Here is a 23,713-nt window from a genome sequence, read left to right as displayed (position 1 = left end):
TAAAACAATCGCGAGGCTTTTGACACCTCGTGGCGCGGCCTGCGCAGCGGGTTGCCCCGTCTTTGTGGGTGAAGCTTCAACTCATGAAAAAATCTGTATATATATATATATATATATATATATATATATATATATATATATATATATATATATATATATATATATAGATATATATATACATATATATATATATATATATATATATATATATATATATATATATATATATATATATATATTGTGCGTGTGTGTGACAAGCGCTGACTTACAATTGAAGTTTGATTGGATGTAACGCACAGGTATATACGTACATAATTGCACAGGCGCGGGTACATGCTCTCAAAAACTACCTTTGAAATGATAACACGTAATCATTCATGTAACTGAATGTTAAGAAATGCGTGCATGATAATTGGCTCCCCGCAAGAATGATAGCTCGTTGGGAGATGTCACTATTGAAGGTTTACTAATCGCCTTTCTTTCTCAACTGCCGCAGCTTCAATGATCAGACTTTTTTGCTCACTTGGCGTTTTAGCGATTACGGTAGTGTCACCAAAAATAGGCGTGCAGCCGCACACAGAACAATGCTGCACCAAAAAGCCACCTTTATCTTTTTACGTTTTGAGGGTGCTCTAAGGGACGCACGTTGAGACATCATCCTCTGTCCCACGCATGCCCCACCGCATGAAATGGATATGTCAAAGACCGCACTGAGCGACCGGGTTCCATGCTTAACATTGCAGCCTTCATTCTTATTCACAGTACAGATAAGCTTATAAAACTTCAACAGTTTATTGGGAACGAAATAAGCAACCGTGACCTCTGATTTCTCGCCGATTTTGTTTAAGCGGTGCGAAATCTCATGTACATGGGGGATTACCACGACTTTGCGTCTTCGTAGTTATTTTGCGTCTGCAGTATTACCATGCGCAGTCTGACGAACTCTTACCTTCTTCAACATGATTTCTGCTACAGAGATCAGCAATTCCTTCGGGAACCCTCCTTCTTGAAATCTCGACACTTGCACCGAAAAGCTACTCTAAATATTGTCATGACATAACTTGTTTATTTCATTCCAAATGCAAGTGTGTGGAACGGCTCTTTTTATCACATTACTATGAGATGAACGAAAAGGCCGGAGTGGTTTCTTGGCACGTGCTGCATAATAGCACCAATCATGACTCGCTGATAACATTATTTCAAGTCTATAAACTGGATCACACCTTCCTGTGGACGCTCATGTGTTAAGGTCAAAGGGTGAATGTTCTCACAGAAAAGAGCCAGTGTTTTACCAGCACAAGAATCAAGAAGCACTTCATCGCTATCAAATAGGATAGAAGTCATCAACGAATGTGAATACTTTCACAACTTGCACTCCGGTGATCTTACAAGGCAAATGTCAAGATCTAAGAGTAGCAAATCACTCAATAGCGGCTCAATGCACGATCCCATACAAATTCCTCGTTTCTGTAAAAACACTTTATCATTCCGCTAACAAAACTTGGACGTGCGGACAACTAGCCTGGTCAAAAACCTTGCTGCAGTGTATTTATGCAGTTGCTGAAGATCACCTATGTTTCTTACAGAAAAAAAGCTTTTCTTGAGGTTTTGTTTTTTGCACATCGCTAACCAATAATCTGTACATGCAGCAGAAATGTGCCGAGCATTCCTTATTGCTTGCTTATTACCAAGAAATAGACGTCATATGTATCACGTAGCACACCCTGTAGTACGTCCGCACGTTGCCATTGAAGCATTTGTTTGGATAGATGATTCACATCGAGACTGGACCCTATGTTTGCGCTGATTGCACGAATAAACTCTCCCAGTTTATTTCTTTATTTCTGATACTTCAAATATACCCTCACATAAGGGGTTTTACATTAGCTTGGGAATGCCCGGTAAACATCTCTTCGATTAGGTATGTTAGGATGGTTCAGTCAGATTTTAGCATTGTCTTGGTGGGAAGGTCATTCTAGTCCACTGATGTATGAATGAAGACTGAGGAGGCACGGGAGACAGTGGGAGTTTGAGGAGGGTGTATGGTCTTTCCTGGTTGGTCCCGCTTCAGTAATAAGATGCAGTTACAATGAGGTCTGTTTGGGGGGATTTGTAATAGAATTTGTGAAGAGACAAAGAGGAGTGACTTGAGGGCGGGATACAATGCTGGGATGGTTGCTTTGGGATTTGAGTGCGATAGAAATGTGTCGGAAAAAATCAAGAAAAGGAAACGTGCCGACCTGATCTTCATTGATAAAAGCATGTCAGATTCATAATTGTGTAATACCGTTTTGCTTCACCGTTTTGCTTCACATGTCACATAATTGCAGCAGTCGTTCCTACGAGCAGCGAAAACAGGTGGTGAATGTACTTTTAATAGGTTGCGGCGGTGGTCTTGAATAGGCATTCATTCATAGGAAAGCAATAAGCATTTTGCGGTCGTCAGCCGCGGCAAACGATCAGTTTCAGAGGGTCGAGAAATTATTTTATGCAATCTGTCTTTATTTTATCAGACAAGGAGGTTTTGAACAAGTGAAAGAATTGTCATGAAATGTGATTCATTCTGCCCTCTTCAAGTCTGCCTTCGATGTACAATTTCCCAGAACGCAAATCTGCGAAAGACCACATCAATAACGATTATCAGTTCAAAAGAAAACTTACTGGTAACTGCCATAGGTATGGAAAAATGATAATTGCACCATAAGGTAAGCAGAATGAAATATGAAAAATAGTATGCACACTCAACTGCGCGCAGGCACCTAAAAAAGTCTAATAAACACACCATATATATATATATATATATATATATATATATATATATATATATATATATATATATATATATATATATATATATATGGTGTGTTTATTAGACTTTTTTAGGTGCCTGCACGCAGTTGAGTGTACAACGTGTCTTCGGAGGATAAAATAAACCACGTTAATGGCTGCGTCACAAGTGATGGAGGCTATATGACTGCAAGGGCCGTGATTCTTGGCCCGAGACCGGCCAGGGCTCGACATTATTTGCAGTTTAGTGGCCCGAATCCGGCCCGGTGATTCATAGCGAGACCCGGGCACGGCCTCAACCCGACAACAGATTACAGCTACCCGGCCTGGCCCGGCCAAGCCCGACCGCAGATCGAGCCTGAGAGGGGCCCGAGGTGGCATTGCCCGAATATGGAGTAGACAGCGAGGCGAAGCAAATGTCTACATTTTGCTGGTGCTTGCTTCGCTAACAAGTATGTTTAAATATACGGCAATTCCTTGTACTAAAGGCCTCGCTGTACCAACAATTGACCGGTGATACGGGGTACAATGAACGGTTTATCGGCAGCGGTATACTGTACCTATTTCTCCAACAAATACAATGGGAGTCAATAAGAGAACTTAATAGGAGTCATTGTAACAAGAAAAGTGATTAACCGCGTGCGTTTAGTTTCAATACGGAGCGCAATAAATAGAGAGGAGGCACAGAACACAATGATCTCCTAAATTTGTTTCTATCGCACTGTCTATTGACATTTAAAATGTTCTATCAACAACGCAACGATGCATCATTCTGTATATGTAGCACCTGTCTTCTGCATAGTAGCACCTTGCCACAGGAAGATAAATATGTACCTATTCTCAGTGCGTCGTTTCTCCTAATTTTTGCATCCCAGAGCTTTAAGATTGTTTAGGGCGACAACAGACAAGGTGTAAGTCAACGACGATGCATCAGGCTTGCTGTGGGCTCGCCTGTCGCTCCTGCCAGAGGTACCACCCAGAACGTCTCCTTTTTCTTTACTGAGATGCACCGATAAGCGATAGCAGTGGCAACGTGCCGTACCGCGAAAGGAAGCTCGTGTTTTCAGCTTCCATTCTCAACGCGCCCGAGTGTGCGCGAATAATTTTGACGCCACAGACGGTGTTCGCAGCAACGAGTTCGTAGTAAAAGGAGATCCGTATCCTTGCAACACGACAACAAAAAGCTGCGGCCTGGCGCCGTTCCTAGGCTGCTTGAGGGATTGTTGGAGCACTTCAGCAAGCTGAAGCCGCGATCATGGTATTCCCCCGTCTATTCTACCTAGCATTGTTTCATGATACCTAGCATAGGCGACTGATCTCATTAGATATTTCCAGTCTACGTCTACGTCACTGAATCTCCCTAGCATGGAGAGCGAGTGCCGTCGCCCTGTGTTGCTCCGTGTTGACGTGAGCGTCGACACAGTCCCTATCTCGATGTTTATTTACTGGGACATCATGAATTACCCTAGCTGCATTGTGCGCTGCTAATCCAGCGACTGGTGACTTGTAAAGCTGCGACGCCGTGCAAGGCATCCAATGCATCTGGCGAACGCAGGCGCTTATGCTCATCGCTGCAGTGAGTGTCGCGTCTTCATATACGATCCTCCTTGGGCTCTATCATCTAGTTACTGTTGAACATAGGGAGAACCCTATCCGATAGGAATCTCCCTATCTTCGGCCGTGAAGTCGCTCCTCAAAACACAGGCACGTTGTCCGAGTTTACGCTTATTGACGATGGTTCTCTAATAGGCTTTGTTTGTCCACATATGTCTTGGTGTTTGCGGAGTGTCGACGTACAGGAGAGTGAAGTAAGAGCAGATAGTGGTGTTGGGGCACCCGCCGGGGCATATCTCAGCCGCACCCCGATCCACTTCGTCTCCGTTGCCCGATGACACGCTGCCGAGGTTGATTGCGAAAGCGATGGAGAGGGCAGCGCTGCTACACCCGTAGAGTGCGTTGCCGTCCCCAGCGACGGCGGCTCGTTGTTCGAGTTAACCAGGAAAGGCAGTGTTGAGAAGGAGAATAACGATATAATTGCCCGTGGCTGCCTTGATGCGAGATGTTCAGATGAACTTATGGTGCGAATGATTTCATGATGCTGTAGCTGAAACGCTGACATTTCAAAAACAGTTTCGTGGTCCGTTTAAAGGCAGGTTATGTCAAGATATCGGTATCAACCTACGCGACTAACGGGCGTTACTTCGTCGTTCCCGGTTTAAAGTGTTTCCGAAGCACTGTGTAATAATATGCAGTGGTGTGAGGCTTGCTTTCGTAAAGCGTAAACATAGTAAACGTAGTGTTTTTTTTTTTCTTGTCATGCAATTGTTGCAAGCTGCAATGGCGTAAGTGGCCTCGATGGAAAAGCGCAATATGAGAATTACAATTTGCGAAGTGACAAGTTTCGACGGCTTGCGCTGTGTCACAAGGTCAACTAAATAGCCTCCGCCTAAATAATCTCAGTGTTCACTGCTTGAGGTAACGAATGGCACTTTAACAACACGCACATTCAATATGACCGCGTCAACACGACTGGCACCATAATAGCTTTGTCGTTATTGCCAGAATTGTGCATTTGTGCCAGTTAATTTAGTGCCGAACTTATCCACAAATCTGGTAGGATATCAGAGTTTGGATATGCTTGTTGTATTTGCGAAAGGTCTCGCTCCAAAATAATAACCGCCCATGAATCCGCTCGGTTACGCATTTACTGAAACGTGCTATTTTTTTTTTGTTTTTGCAGTGTCGGTGTTTTTTTCTGGCGGCAACTCACTGCTTATTAGATTTTTAATACGAATCCGACGCAGGAAATGAACTGTCCCTCCACTTAGGGTGCGTGTAGTTATTGTCAATAAAATTCATACTCTACCGAAGAAGATGAGTTTTATTCAGAAAAGGAGAGGCCACCACTCAGGTGGAAAAGAAGATGACGTTTGGTTGCCTCGGTGCTTAGGCTGGTTCCGCCATTACAACATAACTTGCCGTGACTGATCTTCTGGTTTATATACAAGTGCTACTCCTAAACGCCTTGTTTTAATTATATCGAGGGTAAAATTATTTCATCCCTGCTAACGCTTAACATACGTTTTACCTCAAGCAAACAAGGAGTAACTTCAGCCAATTTCCGCCCTCTGCCACTGCAACTAAAAAACCATACTGCCTTTATAAACGCGATTTATAATCCATTCTTAAACCATACATTTATTTAATGCCCCTGTCTACGATATATGAGAATAATAAATAACCATATGGACTTTCGATGTTGTGTTGCGAAGGAAACTACAGCAGATGGATTTCAAAAACTGAAATTCAGCAAAACATTTCGCCCAAGTAGCGATGGCGGATAGAAAGTGACTACTACTGGCGAACTAAAAAGCCTTCTCAAGAAAATATTTGCATACATGATTACTGTAATGTGTTAACCGCCATACAGATTTAATTTTGGAAAGCATCAAAGGAAGCACATAGCTCTTTCGAAATATTTGTGTGCGCTTTTACATACTACGTACTTGCCCTAATAAGGGCGGCAGAATGAGTCATTCAAAGTAAAAGTGATAACTTCATAATTTGCTGCTTTCCATTACCGCCAATGGGACGTGCATATCTGCCATGTCGTAATTCAAGCGAAGCGGGCTCTTATACGGTGCTGAAGAGACAACCTTCGTCGTCACTTCTTGAGGACACCGGCTTCCAAGAAGCAACTTTGCAATCATGAAAAGCTACACAGTAGCACGCTTCTATATGTAATGATGAATAGTTAGAACAGGGGTCTCAAACACGCGACCCGCGAGCATTTCGCTAGCGGCCCAGTCCGCATATGACTTCCTTCACCCCATTTATTTATTTACTGTTCACGAGCAGCAAAGACGGAGCTGGCATCAAGCATTCTTTTCGTGAGGTACCCCATGCGGTTGCCATTTCTTGAAACGTAAGCATGGACCAAGAACTGTATACTTAAGAAATGGCGTCCTGATATCAGTATCGATATGTTTCTCGAATCCTTACCCCCGCTCCAACCTTCTTCACTCTCCCAGCCATTGCGGGAAAAAATTTCGTGACGGCGGCTCGCCAGCTCAGGTGCGTTTGAGACCCCTTGACTAGAGCAAGCTCAGCATCACATTAACGAAAATACACGAGGCTAGGCAAGATTAGGAGCTATAATGCTGGTATAAAATATTATTGAAGCTCAAGCTATATATGTGAGAAATTAGGTGAGGTGATACTTGCTGCTCATTTACATTCACAGTTGGAATGTTCTCCTGCAGCCTCCACATGGTTTCATAAAAACTTGCTTTTCGAAAAACGGGCGCCTGCCTGGCTCTAGTTCGGCGTTAAACGGTTCATCAATAACTAGGGGTTGTGCGAATATCAAAATTTTCGAATACGAATCGAATACGAATATCCACCTTCGAATATCGAATCGAATATCGAATATCAAAGGAAAATGCCTCCACAGTAACAATATTTTATTTAACATGTAGCTATTTGAAAAAAAAAAAAACATTAACAGCCTGACTGGCAACACAACATACACTGCTATCTCCAGAACACAATGTCTAGGCTAGCACAATGCACATCACAACACAAGCAAATAGCACGGCACAATGAAAGCAATGACTAGATGTTATAATGAAGAAATATGAGTTGCTCCACATGATCAGGCAGCAGGCGCTCCCTTGTAATAGAGACAACCCCCCCCCCCCCCCCCCCCACTGCCACTGAAAAGGCACGCTCGCTTGGAACAGAAGTGGCTGGTATAGGGAGGTACATGGGGCAATGCTTTGCCAGACTGGGGTATCTGAAAGTGCCTACAGTCCGCCACCAGTCACGTGGGTCACTGTCTTTCTTCAGAAGTGGTCCTGCATAGTGAACGAGTGGTAGTGCGGCACGTTACGGCCGGATAACGTTGAAAATGTACGGTTACATGATCGCCAACAGCGCTGCACGTCGGAGATGCACCAGCAATAAATCACACGTATTGGGGCACTCGTCGCAGGCAGATATCGTGCGTCCGTGTACTTACGATGTTCATCGCTCCTCTCGGCAACGTTTTCAACGATACGAACGCAGCAGAAATGTGGAAGACGAATTATTTCATGCATGATAGTCGAATCGCATGTTCTAATTTTTCGAATATTCGAAGTTGTCGAATATTCGAAACTTTTAGAATACATGATTTTCGAATCGAATACGAATATTTCGAATGTAATATTCGACGAATATTCGAAACTTTCGAATATTCGCACACCCCTACCAATAACTCATTTCTAAATTACACTCAAAAGAGCGGTTAGCACGCCTAGTATCTAATTAAACACATTCGCGTAGATTCACGTATTACGAAACGGTGTTAGGTGTTGGGCAGTTATGTTGCTCGTCAGGTTGTTAGCACCCATGCACAACCTTTGTGTAATTTCCTCTCGTTGCTTATGCGCAGCCTGCTTAGCCTGGGGTGCTATGCAGGATGGCCCGAGCTTCTCGGGCACACGAGTTTGCTCCGAGCTCGCATTACGGTGGTCATGACAGGAAGACAGTGCGGAGCACGCCATAGCAGCGTTGATAAAAACAGCTACAAGAACGAGAATAGCGTCACAAACGCACGTGCGGCATTCGCGGTGGTTTTCAAAGGAACACCGCGTGCGAACGCGTCAGCGCCGCCGCTCAGGCAACATTTGGCAGTGCAGCGACGTCCGCGTGATTGTCGCGCTATCGTTTTGCCAACTGATCATCGCGCCTCACACGGGGGTGTTCGTGGACGTTTGTCCTCTTTCGGAAAATTCTTTCGTTCCACCTGCAGCATGGAAATTTCCACTCTCGAAGGCAACAAGGGCGCACACGCAGCGCTCTGATGCAGCTCGTTTCGCTTCTCTGTAATATTACAGATAAATAAATGGACAGGTTACCGCTATACTTACATTACACGTCTGAAGATTTTTCTGTACTAACGAATTGGTAGAAACAATGTCTCTACAAACAAGTACATAGTAACATTCCTCGCCGCAAGTCCCACGAGGGGCGCTTGCTTCATAGTTGTGATAAGGTCCCTGTATTTTGAAATGTAGCGACAACTACACGCGCGCCCTCTCGAGGGGTCCAAGGAGCAGCGATAGCAGATGACGCGCCGCTCGCTCCCGTGCATACTGCGGGCGCCTGAAACCGAACTCGGTGCTAGCCTGAACCGTTAAAATATTAACATTTGTGGCCTAAGATGGTCATCAATTATCGAAAAACAGGGACAATAACATTAACGAGCACGGAGCACGTTAAACTTCGAAATAAAACAGGTGCGCTTCCGAAGCAGGTTCTGAGCGGGTTCCCCACAGCAGCTTTCATGCAGGGCACTTATTTTTTTTTTCTTGCATACTTTGACATTCAGTGTAACTTGAAGTACAGGTGGTATTTGGGTTAGCTAAAAGTGATTGTGTTCTAGTTTGAATAAAATGGGCAGGTGATGAGCGTACTGCTACTTTCGGAAACCTCATCGGGTACCTAGGGCGCTTGTAGTGCGCAGCGCAAAATACGCGCTATTGTTGGTTTGACTGTCTTTGTCAGCGTTCAGAAATCTTCCCACGGCCACACGGTATTTTTAACTAAGCTTATTTCGTTTATACTCTAAGAGGTTTACTTAGGAGAAGGGGGATATTCCACAAATGCAGTTACACAGCATTTGAGGTATATAAGCAACTTGAATATACCTTTCAACAACTAGGAAATATAGCGTGCCCAGTAATGTCTCGTCCATTTTAATATTTAACTGTTTTTAACGACACTCATTTATCTAAAACCGCCCCCTATTACTACCCCCGCCACTTCCGTGTCCCGCAGATATAAATGCATGTTGCAATGTCTCTCAATGCAATTTCAAATAAATTTGGGGTATGTATGCACCTACAGGCCCCAAAACCAGACTACAACCAGAAAAGCTGAGTTAGGTGGCTTTTGTACAGACGCTAGCGAATAAAAGAGCACTTATTGAAAAACTAGGCCTATTTCATGAATTCATAAGAAATGTTTTCTTCGGAAGTCTTGCTGTGAGCACTGATCCCCTCCTCATTCGCTTGTAGGGTGGCTTCGGTTCCTTCTGCCTTGGTAAATTAGCAAAGATGCCCTGTGCGGCATATATGGTTTCAGTTTTTCCCTCGCAGTTCTTGCAGTAATATTTATTCGAACTTGTCAAAATATTGTGGTCAAACTTGTCAAAATATCGCACACAGCAGTGCGGCAAAACACGGCAAGGTGTGGCAATGAATTAATCTCAAATGGTCATTCCCTTGTGAGCTTGTAGTGTTGAAGCCACCCCGGTGAGAAAAACAAAGACACCTGTATTGGGTTCCGATCAATTTCATGTTAGAGATACGGGGTGTGACTCTCTATTGACTATACTCCACACAATTCTACGGCATAAAGAATGCCGAAGCAATGATAGAGTTTCTGAGATAATGCTCATGCATATGCACGAACACAAGCAGGCCGGCCAGGCGAAAGGCTGTTTGAAGTTATAGCCATTACAAAATCACTTACTTCGCATATCCGGGTGTTTTCTGTGGGCACAAATTTCTCGCGACTGATTTTGTTGTCCATACCTTCCTTCAGCATATATTTTTGTCACCGCGAGGAACGAAAAAAAAGAAGAGCTTTTTTCTGTCCTCCGCGCGGTGAGGCAACCGAAGGCATAGAGACCCGACATACTAGCACGTCACGCTCCAAACATTAAATTTAAACGCAGAATTTCTGCGTCCAGTCAACTTCAGGTACATAAACGCTTCTACAACAACAATGCGACAGAGGCGCGTGAAGTACTCTCTACTTGCTAAAATCGCCCCACTCCACGCTTGAAAACACAGCGATCCGTACCTATCGCCGGCACAGCGCTGCCGCCGTGGACCCTTTGGGCGGAGTGCGAAGGCGAAAAGGTCACGTGTCGCCAACCGGCCTATCGCAGGGCGCGGCAGCTGGATCAAGACCTTTCGCTGCTTTTGAAAGATAGAGGGACTTTAAGCTGTCAGTGGAACGTCGCGAGAACGGTGAAATTGAATGCGAGACATTGTAGCCACGTGATGATATAACCTTTAGTTCTTCGTTGCTTTGTGCACAGCCTGTGCGATTAAGCTCATAGATGAACCGTGCCGCTCGCTGGCGTGGCGGTGGGAGCACTGCTCCTTGGCAAGAGGAAACGCGGTGGGCGGACCCGCTATTCGCCGCGGGCGTCTGTCAATCAAATTGATTGACGCGCGAACTCGGGCACAAACTCGTTGATTCTGAAATGGCCCCAGTGCAACTCGCGACTTTCATAGTGCCGGTGTGCCTGTCAAGTGTTTCATGCGCTGGACGCTACTCAGCAGCTTCTTTGCATATAAAATATTTTCGTCAGCTTGCACTACGTGTGCAAGGCTGGGGCCATCAGAAGAGCTTGTGATCACCTAACTTCTTCCAGCTTTTTACGTGGCTCGTCTACTCAGTATGCTTGGTCTGCTTCGGAGTAATGAACGTGTCAGTTCGGTCTCAATATTGTTGCTATTGATTAGGAAGGTCTTAACTAACATGATATTGAATAGGCATTTCTTAATTCTTAATGTTTTAATTACGACGACATTAATTATACAGGTTTAATTCGCAAGGTCCTGAATAGCACAGGGATGATTAGCATATTACTAATTACTACGATCCGAATTAAGAAGATCTCGGTGAGTAAGGTCTTCATTATCTTTATTTTAATTACACGCTCATATGTAGTGTCGTGTTAATTAGCATCAATTGTTAATATTTTACTACGACATTATTTACTCAGGTTATCCGCAAGGTTCTGAACAGTACATATGTAATTAGGGTAATACTAATGAGCACGAACCTTATTAGTATGCTGCTAATTAACGGCATGTTAATAACATTATTTACTAATGTCCTAATCACCACGGCATTAATTCCTCAGGTTTAATTCGCAAGGTCCTGAATAGTACAGAGGTAATTAACATAATCCTAATTAGTATGATCGTAATTAACACAATCTCGGTCAGTAAGGTCTTGATTATCTTGGTTTCAGTTACACGCTCATATGTAGCGTCGTGTTAATTAGCATCAATTGTTAAGGTTTTAATTACCGTGTCATTAATTACTCAGGCTTAATTTGCAAGATTCTGAATAGTACGTTGGTAATTAGGGTAATTCTAATGAGCACGACCCTGATTGGTACGGACCTAATTAGCGGCGTGTTAACTAACGTTAATTGTAATATCTTAATTACGATGACAATAATCACACAGGCTTAATTCACAAGGTCCTGAATAGTACATACCTAATTAGCATAATACTAATTAGTATGATTATAATTAACACAATCTCGGTGAGTAAGGTTTTGATTACCTTGGTTTAAATTACACAGCTTCATTAGCGTGGTCTTAGTAAGGCGTGACTAGGTCAGCTCAGCCTTAGCATGATTTGGCCTAAAAAGCTTCGTCATCGCACGTCCTGACTTAACTAGGTATACCGCTCAGCCAATTATCTAATGAGCAGGGCGAACGTGCTCTGGGAGCGAGCAGGCGATGAAGCAGAGAACGACGAGGGCGCGCGCCGGCCGAGCAACGCGCTACAACTAACAGGCCGACCATGGTGATTATACACGTGGCCTCGGCAACTAGCTCTAGCCGCGGTGTTGTAAGGCGCTTGGTCGGAACTAATCTCAGAGGCCACGGTGGTGATTATTCTCATTCCCAGGATTTGGGGACATTTGTGCGTGGCGCCATCTCTCGGCGGTAGCAATGGTGTCCTGCCATAACTGAATGGGAAATTGGCGAAAAAAAATCATATCTCTTGAAAAAAGCAAGCTATCAAAAACGACTCGGGGTTCTATAAAGTAGAGACCTACTGGAACGTTTTGGTAAAAATTGCAGTATTGCACTGCAAAGCGTGTGGCTTCCCAGGACAATTGAACACCGCCCATTGGAAACACATGGGTCCCCATTGTGAAATGTTAAACACTCTGGGAAGCCACGCGGTTTATAGTGCGAGACTGTAACTTTAAGAGAATGTTCGAATAAGTCTCATCTGTATAGAAACCGGAGTCGTTTTTGATAGCTAACTTTTTTCACCAGATATGATTTTTTCCCCCATTTGCCATTCAGTCACGGCAGGCCACCGCAGTCACTGACGAGAGATGGCGGTACGTGCATATGTCCCCAAATCCTGGTCATGAATAGATACTTATGGAAGACACTAAACGCTTGAAAATGAATTCAAACGGCCCGCGCACACAACAAATTTTGTTAGTAGAGCTTTTTGCCACTATTCTTGCATGGGGGCACGTCTGCACTCAGTGGGACGACCAACAAGTGAAAGAAGGTGCCTCTAGTTTGAAGTCACCACCCAAACTTCTCGACCACCCTTGATGTGACGCCGCGTTCCATCGTAACTAATTCAACGGAGCGCGCTGAGGAATGGATTTGACTTTCTCGCACTGTTAGCGCGTTCAAAATGGGGTGTCGCCAGAGCTCGGAAAGATCCCGAGTTTCGCCAAACTCGGGCCATCCTGCATAGCACCCCTGGACCTTGTTCCACGACTGCAAGCAGCAACTACTCCCTGTTGACACATAGAACTTGCCTACCATCTTTGGCTGGCTGTGGTTCTTGCGAATAATTACACAAAATAACTAGAAAACGCTAATGAATCAGCGTGAAAACACTGTGCGTCTGAAAGAACTATCAGACACTAAGCGAGCTTTTCTTAGTTAAAATGCACCATGCACATCTTCACAGAGTGCAGATACCACACGCGCTACCTTTCTGTTTGTGTTGTTAAAACACATGGACCTTTCCCACATCCTACACTCTCTCGGAAAGCTATTTCTGTGCTTCAGGAAACTTTCAGAAGATACCAACCTTCATGCCAGTCCTCGTGGGCGTGTGCGCTCGGTCTATAATCAGTTTGCTTATAGCTGTTCCACTGATACAATAAAGAGTTGACCAGCGGCTTAAATGATGCGCTATTTTTGAATATGGGGAGTCGAAACATTTGAAAGAGTTGCATAAATAGCAGACAGATTATGAGCATGGATATTTATGTCCGCTCTGTCGGGTACTCTACTGAATGCTTCTTTATCCGTACGTTGTCATCATGCCTAGGGTCATTGTATTACATGATATTATGGAATAGTGCACATTAAATGTACTTACCTTTCGCTTGCCGCATTTCACGCCATCGACAGCATATTGCAGCATGTTCTCCCCGTTTCTATTAATGAAGCATTTCACATAGCACTTGCTGATATCATATTTCTGAAGCAAAAAGTTCATATACGAACCCACTGAATAAAAAAACGTTAGCGCAGCTTGCAATAGGTCGCGCAAGGTCACGGGAGAGGTTATGGGCACTTAGGTGCCTGTGCCTTGGCTAGGCTTTTACACTCTCACGTCTCTCTTCCCCACCCCTTGCTATGTTATATTATACAGGGCTATGCTTTCTGTTTTTTTTTCTTCTTTTTTGTTGCTGTTTCCTTCCGTCGCTTCCTCTCTTGTTCTGTAGTCATTCTCACCTTCTATCTTTTTCTCTCTTCCTTCCATTTCTTTCTATTTCCATCTTCCTCTTTCTTTTCATCGCTTGCTTACTTTCTCTCTCCATCCCTCTCTGTATTCACCCTCCGCTCCTCCTTTCCCAACTCCTCACCCTCAAATTCCTTTCCCACCCCTTTCCTATAGTACACTATTCAATGCTATGCTGGGATCTGCTAGCGTGTCTGGATAGCCGAGTGGTTACGGCGCTCGCCTTTGGATGGTGGCTACGGGCGTTAGAATATCGCCGAGAACTACGCCGAGAAGAATTTTTCTCTTTCCCTTCCTTTATATCTCTTTCTTTCGCTATCTCTCAGTCTCTCTCTTTCTGAGCTCGCTCGCTCGCTCGCCCATCAGGGTTATCACATCTCGCGCCGCACAAATCGGCGCACGTATTCGGGGAGGGAAGCAGCAGAGGAAGAAGAAAACGAAGAGAGCTCGTGCCGGTTCATGATGACGATAATTTTCTATCTGCGACACACGGCAAACTTCGAGCATAACAGGTCTGCTGTAAAAATTCGTATGTCTGCAACATGAAGCTTTCGGTAGACTGTATGCTTGACTTTCTCCCTGTTAAACTTAATTGACTTAACCAGGACAATCACGCAAGGTATAAGGGAGATGCTGTGTAATGCAGTTGCATGACCGTAGGCAACACATGTTTTTTTACGTTAGTTTACTCACACAGACCTATCATTAATAAGTGATCACACGCATCTGTACAGGTTGAACGAAGCATGGCGTGCAGAAATCGCAGATCAGACCCGCACAATGAAGTACTTGCTTCTATACCACGTAAGCTGAGCCTTACAAAGCGTGTGAATAAAACACACAGCTCAAGATGTTGGTCGATAACACGCTAACGTATTTCCTGCTTCTTCTCAAAATCACATTTGCCGCATTTCCCATGCTTTAGAGAAATTCAAGAAATTTATTGCGCTTTATACTTCAAAATTGACCCAGGGTATTTAGAAAAAATCTCCACATCTCCACTAATGTGAATCAACGAAAGTGGCGAAACACTAGGTATAGTACCAGTATGTAGCCATACGTCACCCGCGCGTTGCCACTGAGAATGTAAATTTAGGGACATAAAGTGTATATATAGATAAACATGTACTTATTTGGTTCCTCTTTATTGCATTTCTGTTTTAATGCTCTTGTTTAGTTCGTATATCGTATTGAGTTCTGGATTCCATTTTCCTTTCATTATTACTGCTTTGTGGCCTGTGAAATGGAGAGCTAATGATTCTTCGAGTTGACCTAATCTAACGCTGGCAAACACAAGGTCTATGCATGTGCCTCGGGTGGTTGTGCGTTGTTTCCAGTCATAAGAAATACATCGTAGAGCGTATCGAGGGCCTCAGTCAGGCGCACGCTCGCGCCTTTAGCCCTCACCCCTTTGGTTTTCTGTAAGAAAACTATATACTGCATAATCCAGTCGTTGTCCATAATGTCTACGTTGAAGTCGCCGACTAGTATAAATGGTTTTTGCTTGTACTTTGTCTCGTGAACGTAATCGCAACATACACACTTATGTTTCGCGTTTGAGGAGGAAATGCCACGGAATTCTAAAGTTCTCTCCGACTCAAGCTCTTACGAAAGCATTTCTTCAGGGTTTCTCGTTTTTGACAAATTGTCAGACACGACACCTTCCACATACCACTGCGCCTATCCTTCAGAATTGTGATAGCCAGATTTGTTGATTTCGGGAACATAGTGCCTGTAATTATTATTCGATTTCATTTTTATTAAGTTTTTTCATTAGTGTTCTGAGCGCTGAATTTGACTTTCATCTGAGACTTTATAATCGTAATCATAGTCGCAACATACACATATATGTTTCTACTATAGCAACGGTTTTCTATATACCGTGACAGCGGACAGTGAGAGTCGACGACAAAGCTAAGTACTAAGGTGCTTCGCGCCTAAAATATCGCCAGACCTGCGGGGAGCAGGCAGCCTAATCACAGCGAAAGCTGGAAGAGCACCGTTTTTACAGACCGTTATGGACTCTTCTGAGACAACTAATACAACTACACATGCAAGATATGCACTACGCCATAAATCATCGTAAATTTTATGAAGTGAGGAGGCACGCACTATGCCATGTTCCGTCTTTTTGCGGAGAACCGGGGTGCCTGCTAGACATCTGTAAGGCATGATGTGTACTTTGTGCTCCCTCGAAATTTTGCAATTTGCGCGAGTAGATATGCACGCGCACATACAAACGTCACACGAACATGCATAAAGTATGCTTGAGCCGCCCCCCCCCCCCCGAAAAAAAATTCTCGCTACGCCTCTGGTGGCTGATCACGATGAAGAATTTTGGCTGAGCCCTTTGTAATGGCTTAGAAGCATTCACAGACACACCCGTTGCGCGATTTGCATTTTGTGACGCCTGGTTGGTTTTTACTCTTCTACGACGTACATTACACATGTTAACATGATTTCTTGGTCGACATCACACCTGTTTATGTATTTTGCGTTTGAGTTTCAATCGCCATCATGGCTCTGCGCAAATTTGCGGTGAACGCTCTGTAAATGCGACCTAGCACAGTGCAGCACTTGTAATACATAGAACCGTTTTGTAGCCAAAAATTCTTGCAGGTAACCGCTTTACCGAAAATTGAAAGGTTATGTGGTAAAGATTTAGCATAGCGCTCAAGACCTGCTCTCTTTCCAGTAGTGTGCAGTTGTGTGCACTTAGTGAAACACCAATACCGTATTTACTCGAATCTAGCCCAGCCCCGATTCTAAGCCGACCCCCGAAATTCGTAACGCCAGAAATAAAACAACTTAACAATTGTACTCGAATCTAAGCCGACCCCCCCCCCCCACACACACACTTTCGCACATCGTTTTTTTGAAAAAAAACATCGGCTTAGATTCGAGTAAATACGGTATATTTTGGTGGCACCACATACCACTCAATACGGGCAAATGGATCAGCTGACTTAAAACACAGAGCTAACCTATTGGTATAGTTCATCTGCACACCTGAGACACTACGAAATTTCTCTACTACATTAACAATTTATATGGTGATCAACCTATTCTTCCATAGGACGAGACAATCTGTTCAGACCAGTTAGCGCAGGTGGACTGGGTCTAGTACATCGGTACGTGTGGCAAATTTTATCTCACAACTTGATTTTTCGCGACAGCTCTCACCCTATTTTTCGAGCCTTCTTGCAGGTAAACCTGGTATATGTTCCAGCTGACCTAGTAGTTTCATCACATTTTTCTGGACGACCATGTCCTTGCAGATTTATGCGTTAATCTCTCTGTTCGTTTTTTAACACTTGAGACTGCCAGGGCATGATGTCCGAGATTGAGCGCGTAAAATGCCGCTGCCGCCATCAGCAGAAACGTTCTTTTTTTAAGTACATTCTTAGCCCTGCCTGTGAAAACTTGGCTTCGTTCGAGAGACATTTTTGTGTCGTTTCTGTGTGATGTGCCCAAAACATTTGAACATTGTTTTATAAGCTGCAGAAATGCCATCTTATTTTACGATGTGATCCTTTGAACTCTTCAAAAAGACTGTGCGTTAAATTTACATTTCACATTTTCTAATTTTTATTGTTGTCGCCATGTTAAAAGCCGTCTACAGTGAGGATGTGCTTCCAGAATAAAAAATAAAACTTCATATGCAGTGAAAGGAGTACCGGGCGGGGGCATAATGACATTTAACGACCCCTGGAACCCAATATTTCATTCGGAGCAACCATCATTCATGTAGCATGTCAGATTATAATCGGAGATACGTAATATACCCTCTTGGAAAACCCACTGTTGCTGTCCCAGTGCCATACATGACTATTGGACCAGTGTGGCGCTGGGTACTGGGACGCTGGGACGCTGCACGAGGCACGCTGATGCGCTGCACACTGGGACACCCGCTACGGGCCGAAATCGGGCTTTTAAATTATTTTATAAAAATTATGCACATGCCCAGACCGTAATTAGGGCTGAAACACGAGCAATGCAACAAAAATATCCTAAAAAAAAAGAGCGAGCAGGAGTCGAACCCACCACATCGACGCACAGGAAATTCTGAGTCAGACGCGTTACCACTGCACCGCAATTTTTTTTTGCTTTATTGTCTGTTTTGAGACACGAATTACACCAACAAGCACACTTGGAAGACGAGAGCTGCTGTCTTTTTTCTTCATCTTATAACTAATTCCGTAAGACAGTATTTTCACTTTCCCATTTAGAAACGCAGATTTTAATCTCTTAGTACACGCGATAACCTAAGAGAAGATAGTATTTTGTTATATACTGCCTAGGATCAGAACGTTATTTTTGCACCTTTTGCCGCAAGACATATTAGCGTAACCGCAGATGTGTTGCGGCAATCGCAATGACTCGCTAAGCAGTCAGTCATACCTATGTAGAAAACAACGTGCATCTGAACTGAGCACAGAACACTTTCGTTTTCTTCACCCGTTTGAACATATTTTCTGCCCTTTTTTAAAGTCCAGCGTAACATACATCCGCAGTAGTTCATCCTAGACGAACAGACCATTAGACATAGAGCTGTACTCCGTACCCCACGATCGCTGTGAAGAACGTGGATATTCAATTACGAAGAATCCAATAACATTTCAAACGTACTTTCGATTGTAACTGACTCAAGCGAGGCCATAGCGGCTAACTACTGCCGGTGACGTGCGACTTTCAGCGATATGTGCCCATATAGAAGGACTGACTGCTAGAGCGGGTTGATGTTGATTATCAGACTAATACTAATGTCATATTGCGTTGTAAATGACAAGTTCTTTCGATGCAGTTATAGGAACTACATTCACGACACTCGATCACACACTACAGTGAAAGCGCACGCGCGCTCGCTCGACACATGAAATTGGTTAGCGTATACGTATGTCCGTCGCCTAACTAAAATTAAGCTAAAGCTATATATGTGTAGGACAGGGAATAGAATAATATTTTGCAAATATTCGATAAGCTTTTTCTCAATAAGTTTTCCTCTATATGTTTTCCGCAACCTCAATATTTATTGATCAGAGGCGTGAGGTAAGGTGGGGGGGGGGGGGGGGTTGTAGGTGCCATGATCTCCTCCCACAAGCTTTTTCACGGAACGTTATTGACAAAAATATCTCGTGTGAGCCTCGCATTCCATGAAAATGTCCTTACAGGATTGAAACCTTTGATAACTCGTATTTGAAGGAACAAGATCAAAAGGCAAGCAGAGAGCACCGATTATGTGACAAATTGGTATTAAAAAGCGTTGACACCACGATGACAAAGCTAAATTTATGCTAGCGGATCGACTCACTCACACTCAGATTCTAGCCGTGAGTCTGAGTGAGTCTGGCTGAGTAATATCTTGGTGAGCCGGAGTCCGAGTGAGTCCGGTTGAGAAACAATTTGGTGAGTCTGAGCGTGAATGAGTCCTTTGAAGAAATCTTCGGTGAGTCTCAGTCCGAGTTAACCCTAAGCGGAAAATGCATTACTTGAGGGAGTCGTCAATGAGCCCCACTTTTTTTCCCGAACTATGGTTAGCGCTGACTAAAAGATCAGTGCGCAGTTCGACCAGCCGCTATTGGAATCTTGGTGAGGGTAATAGCAAAATAATTGTGCCATATTCCTTCCCAAAAATGATTTTAATACTGCCTACAATATAGCCTAAAGAAGTGTGCTCCTTGATATTAGTTTACTTCGTCTCCATCAACGTGAGGTGAACTAGGCCACATTTGCGAATGTATGAAGAGTTATTACACAAGACGGTGAGCCTAACATTTTTTGTATACTCACTGTGTCAATGCTTTCATCAAATACTGTAAGTATGGAAGATAGTTTACATGCCGCCTTAAGCGGACTAGATCGGGACATTTTACAGAATGAAAAAGGTCGTGTTTGGGACTCTGAGAGCGCTTGAGCTCTGCGACCTCCTGTGACTGCCTGCAGCACGCTGTCATTCGTACACTTGGTTACAGTAAGCGCAATTTATTACTGATCTGAAATCAATCTACATTACAATTACATTATTATACATGTGGTTTTAAATAAACAAAAACATTGTTCATGCATCCGACAACCTTCATTCGTATCAATAACATTCAAAGATGACCCAACGAAGGCGCTTTATGTATCTTCAAGTTCTCAAGACCTCTGCATTGGAACAGCAGTGCTCTTATCGCGTGCATTTCTGTGCGACTATCTGTATTGTTATCATTATTATTATTCTTTAAGTATAATTATTATACTATCGTTTAATGTTTATTATTAACACTGTGATCATAACATTCCGCATCGAATGATGACCATGCCTATTATCGTATCTATAAAGGGGTAATAGAATTTTAGTCAGCTTTACTCTGTACAGCACATACAAATGAAGGCTATTCGCATTAGAGCCCGACTTCATTTTTTCCGTGATGTCCCCTGACGATGGTTTAAATACCAGTGTCCTAATTTTCTATTCGCAATTCTTCCAATGAAAGATAGTTTCATGAATATTGATTAATTTTATTGAGATGACAGCTATATGGAGACTCTAGCCGGGTTTTTGCCGTCGCCGTCGTGTTCCGCGTGGAGTCCAAATCAATAAAACCGGCCCGTGCATCATAGTCCTACGCGCCTGTAAAAGCACTCAAGCGTTGTGGATGAACACGACTGAAGCAGAGATGAAACAAGCTGGCCGTCTCCGTCGCACGAAGGGCGTATGCAATAACATCTCCAGCATGTGAGGCCTGTCATCGATGGCTCCTCAAGCAAAGAGGAAACACCGCACCCATCTTTCGGAGGGGAAGGAGCATAAAGGAGCGCCGAAGGGGCGGGGTTGCGTCGCTCTAGCCAACGTTACTAGAACTAACTGGCTCGAGCAGCAATTTCGAACTTTGACCACGAGGGCACGGTCGCGAGAGCTGGCGCGCGCGCTATCGCGACAGACGGCAGAAGACAGCTTCTACACGTGCTGTGCTTCTTCCTTTCGGAGCGAATGCTCTCCTGGCAGAGCGCCGACGCATTGTTTTCGCGTAAAAACGAAAATGCCCAGTAAGCGGAGACTATTACAAGATACACAAGCGCCCCTGTTAAGCGAAAAGTGCGGACTTACTAGCCAGCAAGAGATCTTCCTGCACAAGGTTATGGACAGAGCAGCAAACGCACCACATGTACTTGAAGAATAGTCACCGTCCACTGACGAGAGGGCACTGCGTTGCTCGCACTGCCCCGTCTCATGTTCGCTGACATTGGACATGGGGGCACGCAGAAAACAGATGCGTGCAGGCGTCCCACGTGTATCTCGGCCACAATCCGTCCACTAATGCGGGGATAGAGACGGGCGCGTCGCGTTCCATTTTGACGACCCCGCCTCAATATTGCTTATTTTATCGGCAAGGCTTTGCGTTCTGGCGCTGCAGTCGCACTGGAAAACTCGACTGTACGGTGCGTATTCGCCGCGAGATCGGGCTACAGGTGGCAGCACCGTCCTGCGCTAATGTGGATAGGCGGTTGTCGGCGCGTATACAAAACGCGCACAACAGCGCTTCGTTGTGAGCGATTTGACCCGATTTCCGGCAAACAAAATGCCTTGACTGCAGCTTTCTGGTAATTGTGCGCTCTTCATTTCCTAATTAATGCACGCAGCGCGCCGAACTTTACTATTACTTCTGAGAGAAGCGCATTCTGCCAACGAACGGGTTGCTCGCCTTCGGCAACAGTCGGCGTTTTCGCAATGGATGACATTTTCTTGTTGTTTTATTTGTACATGTTTAGCTGGCGTTCCACTTACTACGCACTGCTGTAGTGCGACTGAATTAAGTATTTACTTCTTGTTCATCTGGATAACCCTAATAAAAAAGAAAGCGCGTATTCATGCACGATGAGTTCAAATAGCACTGCGTATGTGCACTGCGTTCTCAAATATTCATCCGAATTTCTTATTCCGTTCTCCATGAAATGTAGGACAGTTAATAGGTTTACTGAGGAAAGCTACGTGGCTGACAGCGCTTTAGCGCTACTGAGACGTTTAACGCGCACACGCTTCTTTTTATTCCAGTAAGAGTACACAAAGGTAACTGTACAGCACGGAACTTTCTGCGGTTGACTACTTGCACGACAGTAATATAACAAAGACCCGGTTATTTCACGGGACCAAAGTACGTTTTTTCGTGCGAATAATGTCCGCTGCCTTCTGTCAATCTACTATAACAACGCAACACAAATGCTAAGATAATGCAAAGAAAAAAAGATGTGGCTCGCGTGAAAATACTACGACATAATTGCAAAGTACGCCGTTTGGGTTAATTTTGACCATCAGGGCTCTTTAACGCGTACCTTAATCTGAGTAGACAGGTGTTGTGTATACATTTCGCCACAAGTTATAATAGCGCAAGGAAACTCAGTTTTCCAATTTCCGTGTCATTCGATTTTCTGTTCTGTTTAACGGACAATTTAAGTACCGACGTGTCAGACGTGACTTGACAGAAATATTTCTCTGCAGTGGGACCAGGACCGTACACAACTAAAGCTCGTCGCGTAAACTATAAACAACAGTCCCGAAGTTACACACCTAACCACAACGCGCAAGTGCATGAGAGCTTTTTTTTTTACCACCGAGCCTCTAAAAGGCTATATTCAGATGAGATTTAATACTTCGCATCTTTAGGACAACACCAAATGCACTTTGCAATGCGCTTGAGCCACAGAGCGGCACCTACACTGATATGACTCTCGTGGACGGAGGGTACGACGACCACACACAGCACTCTCGACAAGTGCACACACTGATTTTATAACAGTAGGTATACAGCCGATCAAGACCAAATACTTCTTTACATCGTGTTAGGCATACGTACGAGCGGTTAAAGTTACACTATCGCAATGAAACAAACCGCCTTTTGAGGACCTGCATGATGTACGCGCATATGCAAACACAACGTGGCTAGCAGACGACGCACGGAGCAATCCACACTAGGTGCGGTTCAGCCAGAAGCCTCCAGGCGGCGACTGCGCTCGATCTCGCGGCTTATAGATCGGAGCCAGACAATCAATTTCAAACACTTCTTCTGGATGCCCACACTGTCAGGAATTACGCAGAGCAGTTTCAGACCACCTTTTTTGGAGTTGCTCAGCTGTCTCGCGAGAAACATCGAACATTCAACACCTGCCATGCGACGACATAAGAACCTTAGGAAATGTACTACAATCTTACAATGAAGCACAAAAAGCAGTCGCTAATTATGGTAGTATAAGGCGCCTGTTTCGAGTGGTGTAGAGCCAGTCGACCATCTGATGCTAGAGCGACTCTATTGGACATTTAGCAAAGACGGATGCAGCTCTACGCATTGGATGAATTAACAATAACTGCTACCGATTTAACATCCTCAAGCTGTTGGCCCAACAATCCCTTCACCAC

The 23,713-nt window shown here is 44.2% G+C and overlaps 1 protein-coding gene across 1 annotated transcript in view; it reads right to left on the bottom strand.

Moving 5' to 3' along the window:
• Nucleotides 1–2,481: 2,481 nt before the first annotated feature.
• LOC119382005 (metalloproteinase) overlaps nt 2,482–23,713 on the bottom strand; it is a 103,917-nt gene continuing 82,685 nt past the window's right edge. Inside the window, exons 11-12 of the mRNA XM_049412972.1 lie at nt 13,951–14,052; nt 2,482–2,612 (exon numbers count right to left, since the gene is read on the bottom strand). Coding sequence (XP_049268929.1) covers nt 2,559–2,612; nt 13,951–14,052 — 156 coding nt within the window. The 3' untranslated portion in view covers nt 2,482–2,558. The remainder of the gene's footprint in view (nt 2,613–13,950; nt 14,053–23,713) is intronic.

This window comes from Rhipicephalus sanguineus, chromosome 2, assembly GCF_013339695.2.
Source record: "Rhipicephalus sanguineus isolate Rsan-2018 chromosome 2, BIME_Rsan_1.4, whole genome shotgun sequence".
Taxonomy (NCBI): Eukaryota; Metazoa; Arthropoda; class Arachnida; order Ixodida; family Ixodidae; genus Rhipicephalus; species Rhipicephalus sanguineus.
This window is presented reverse-complemented; position numbering and strand designations above follow the sequence as displayed.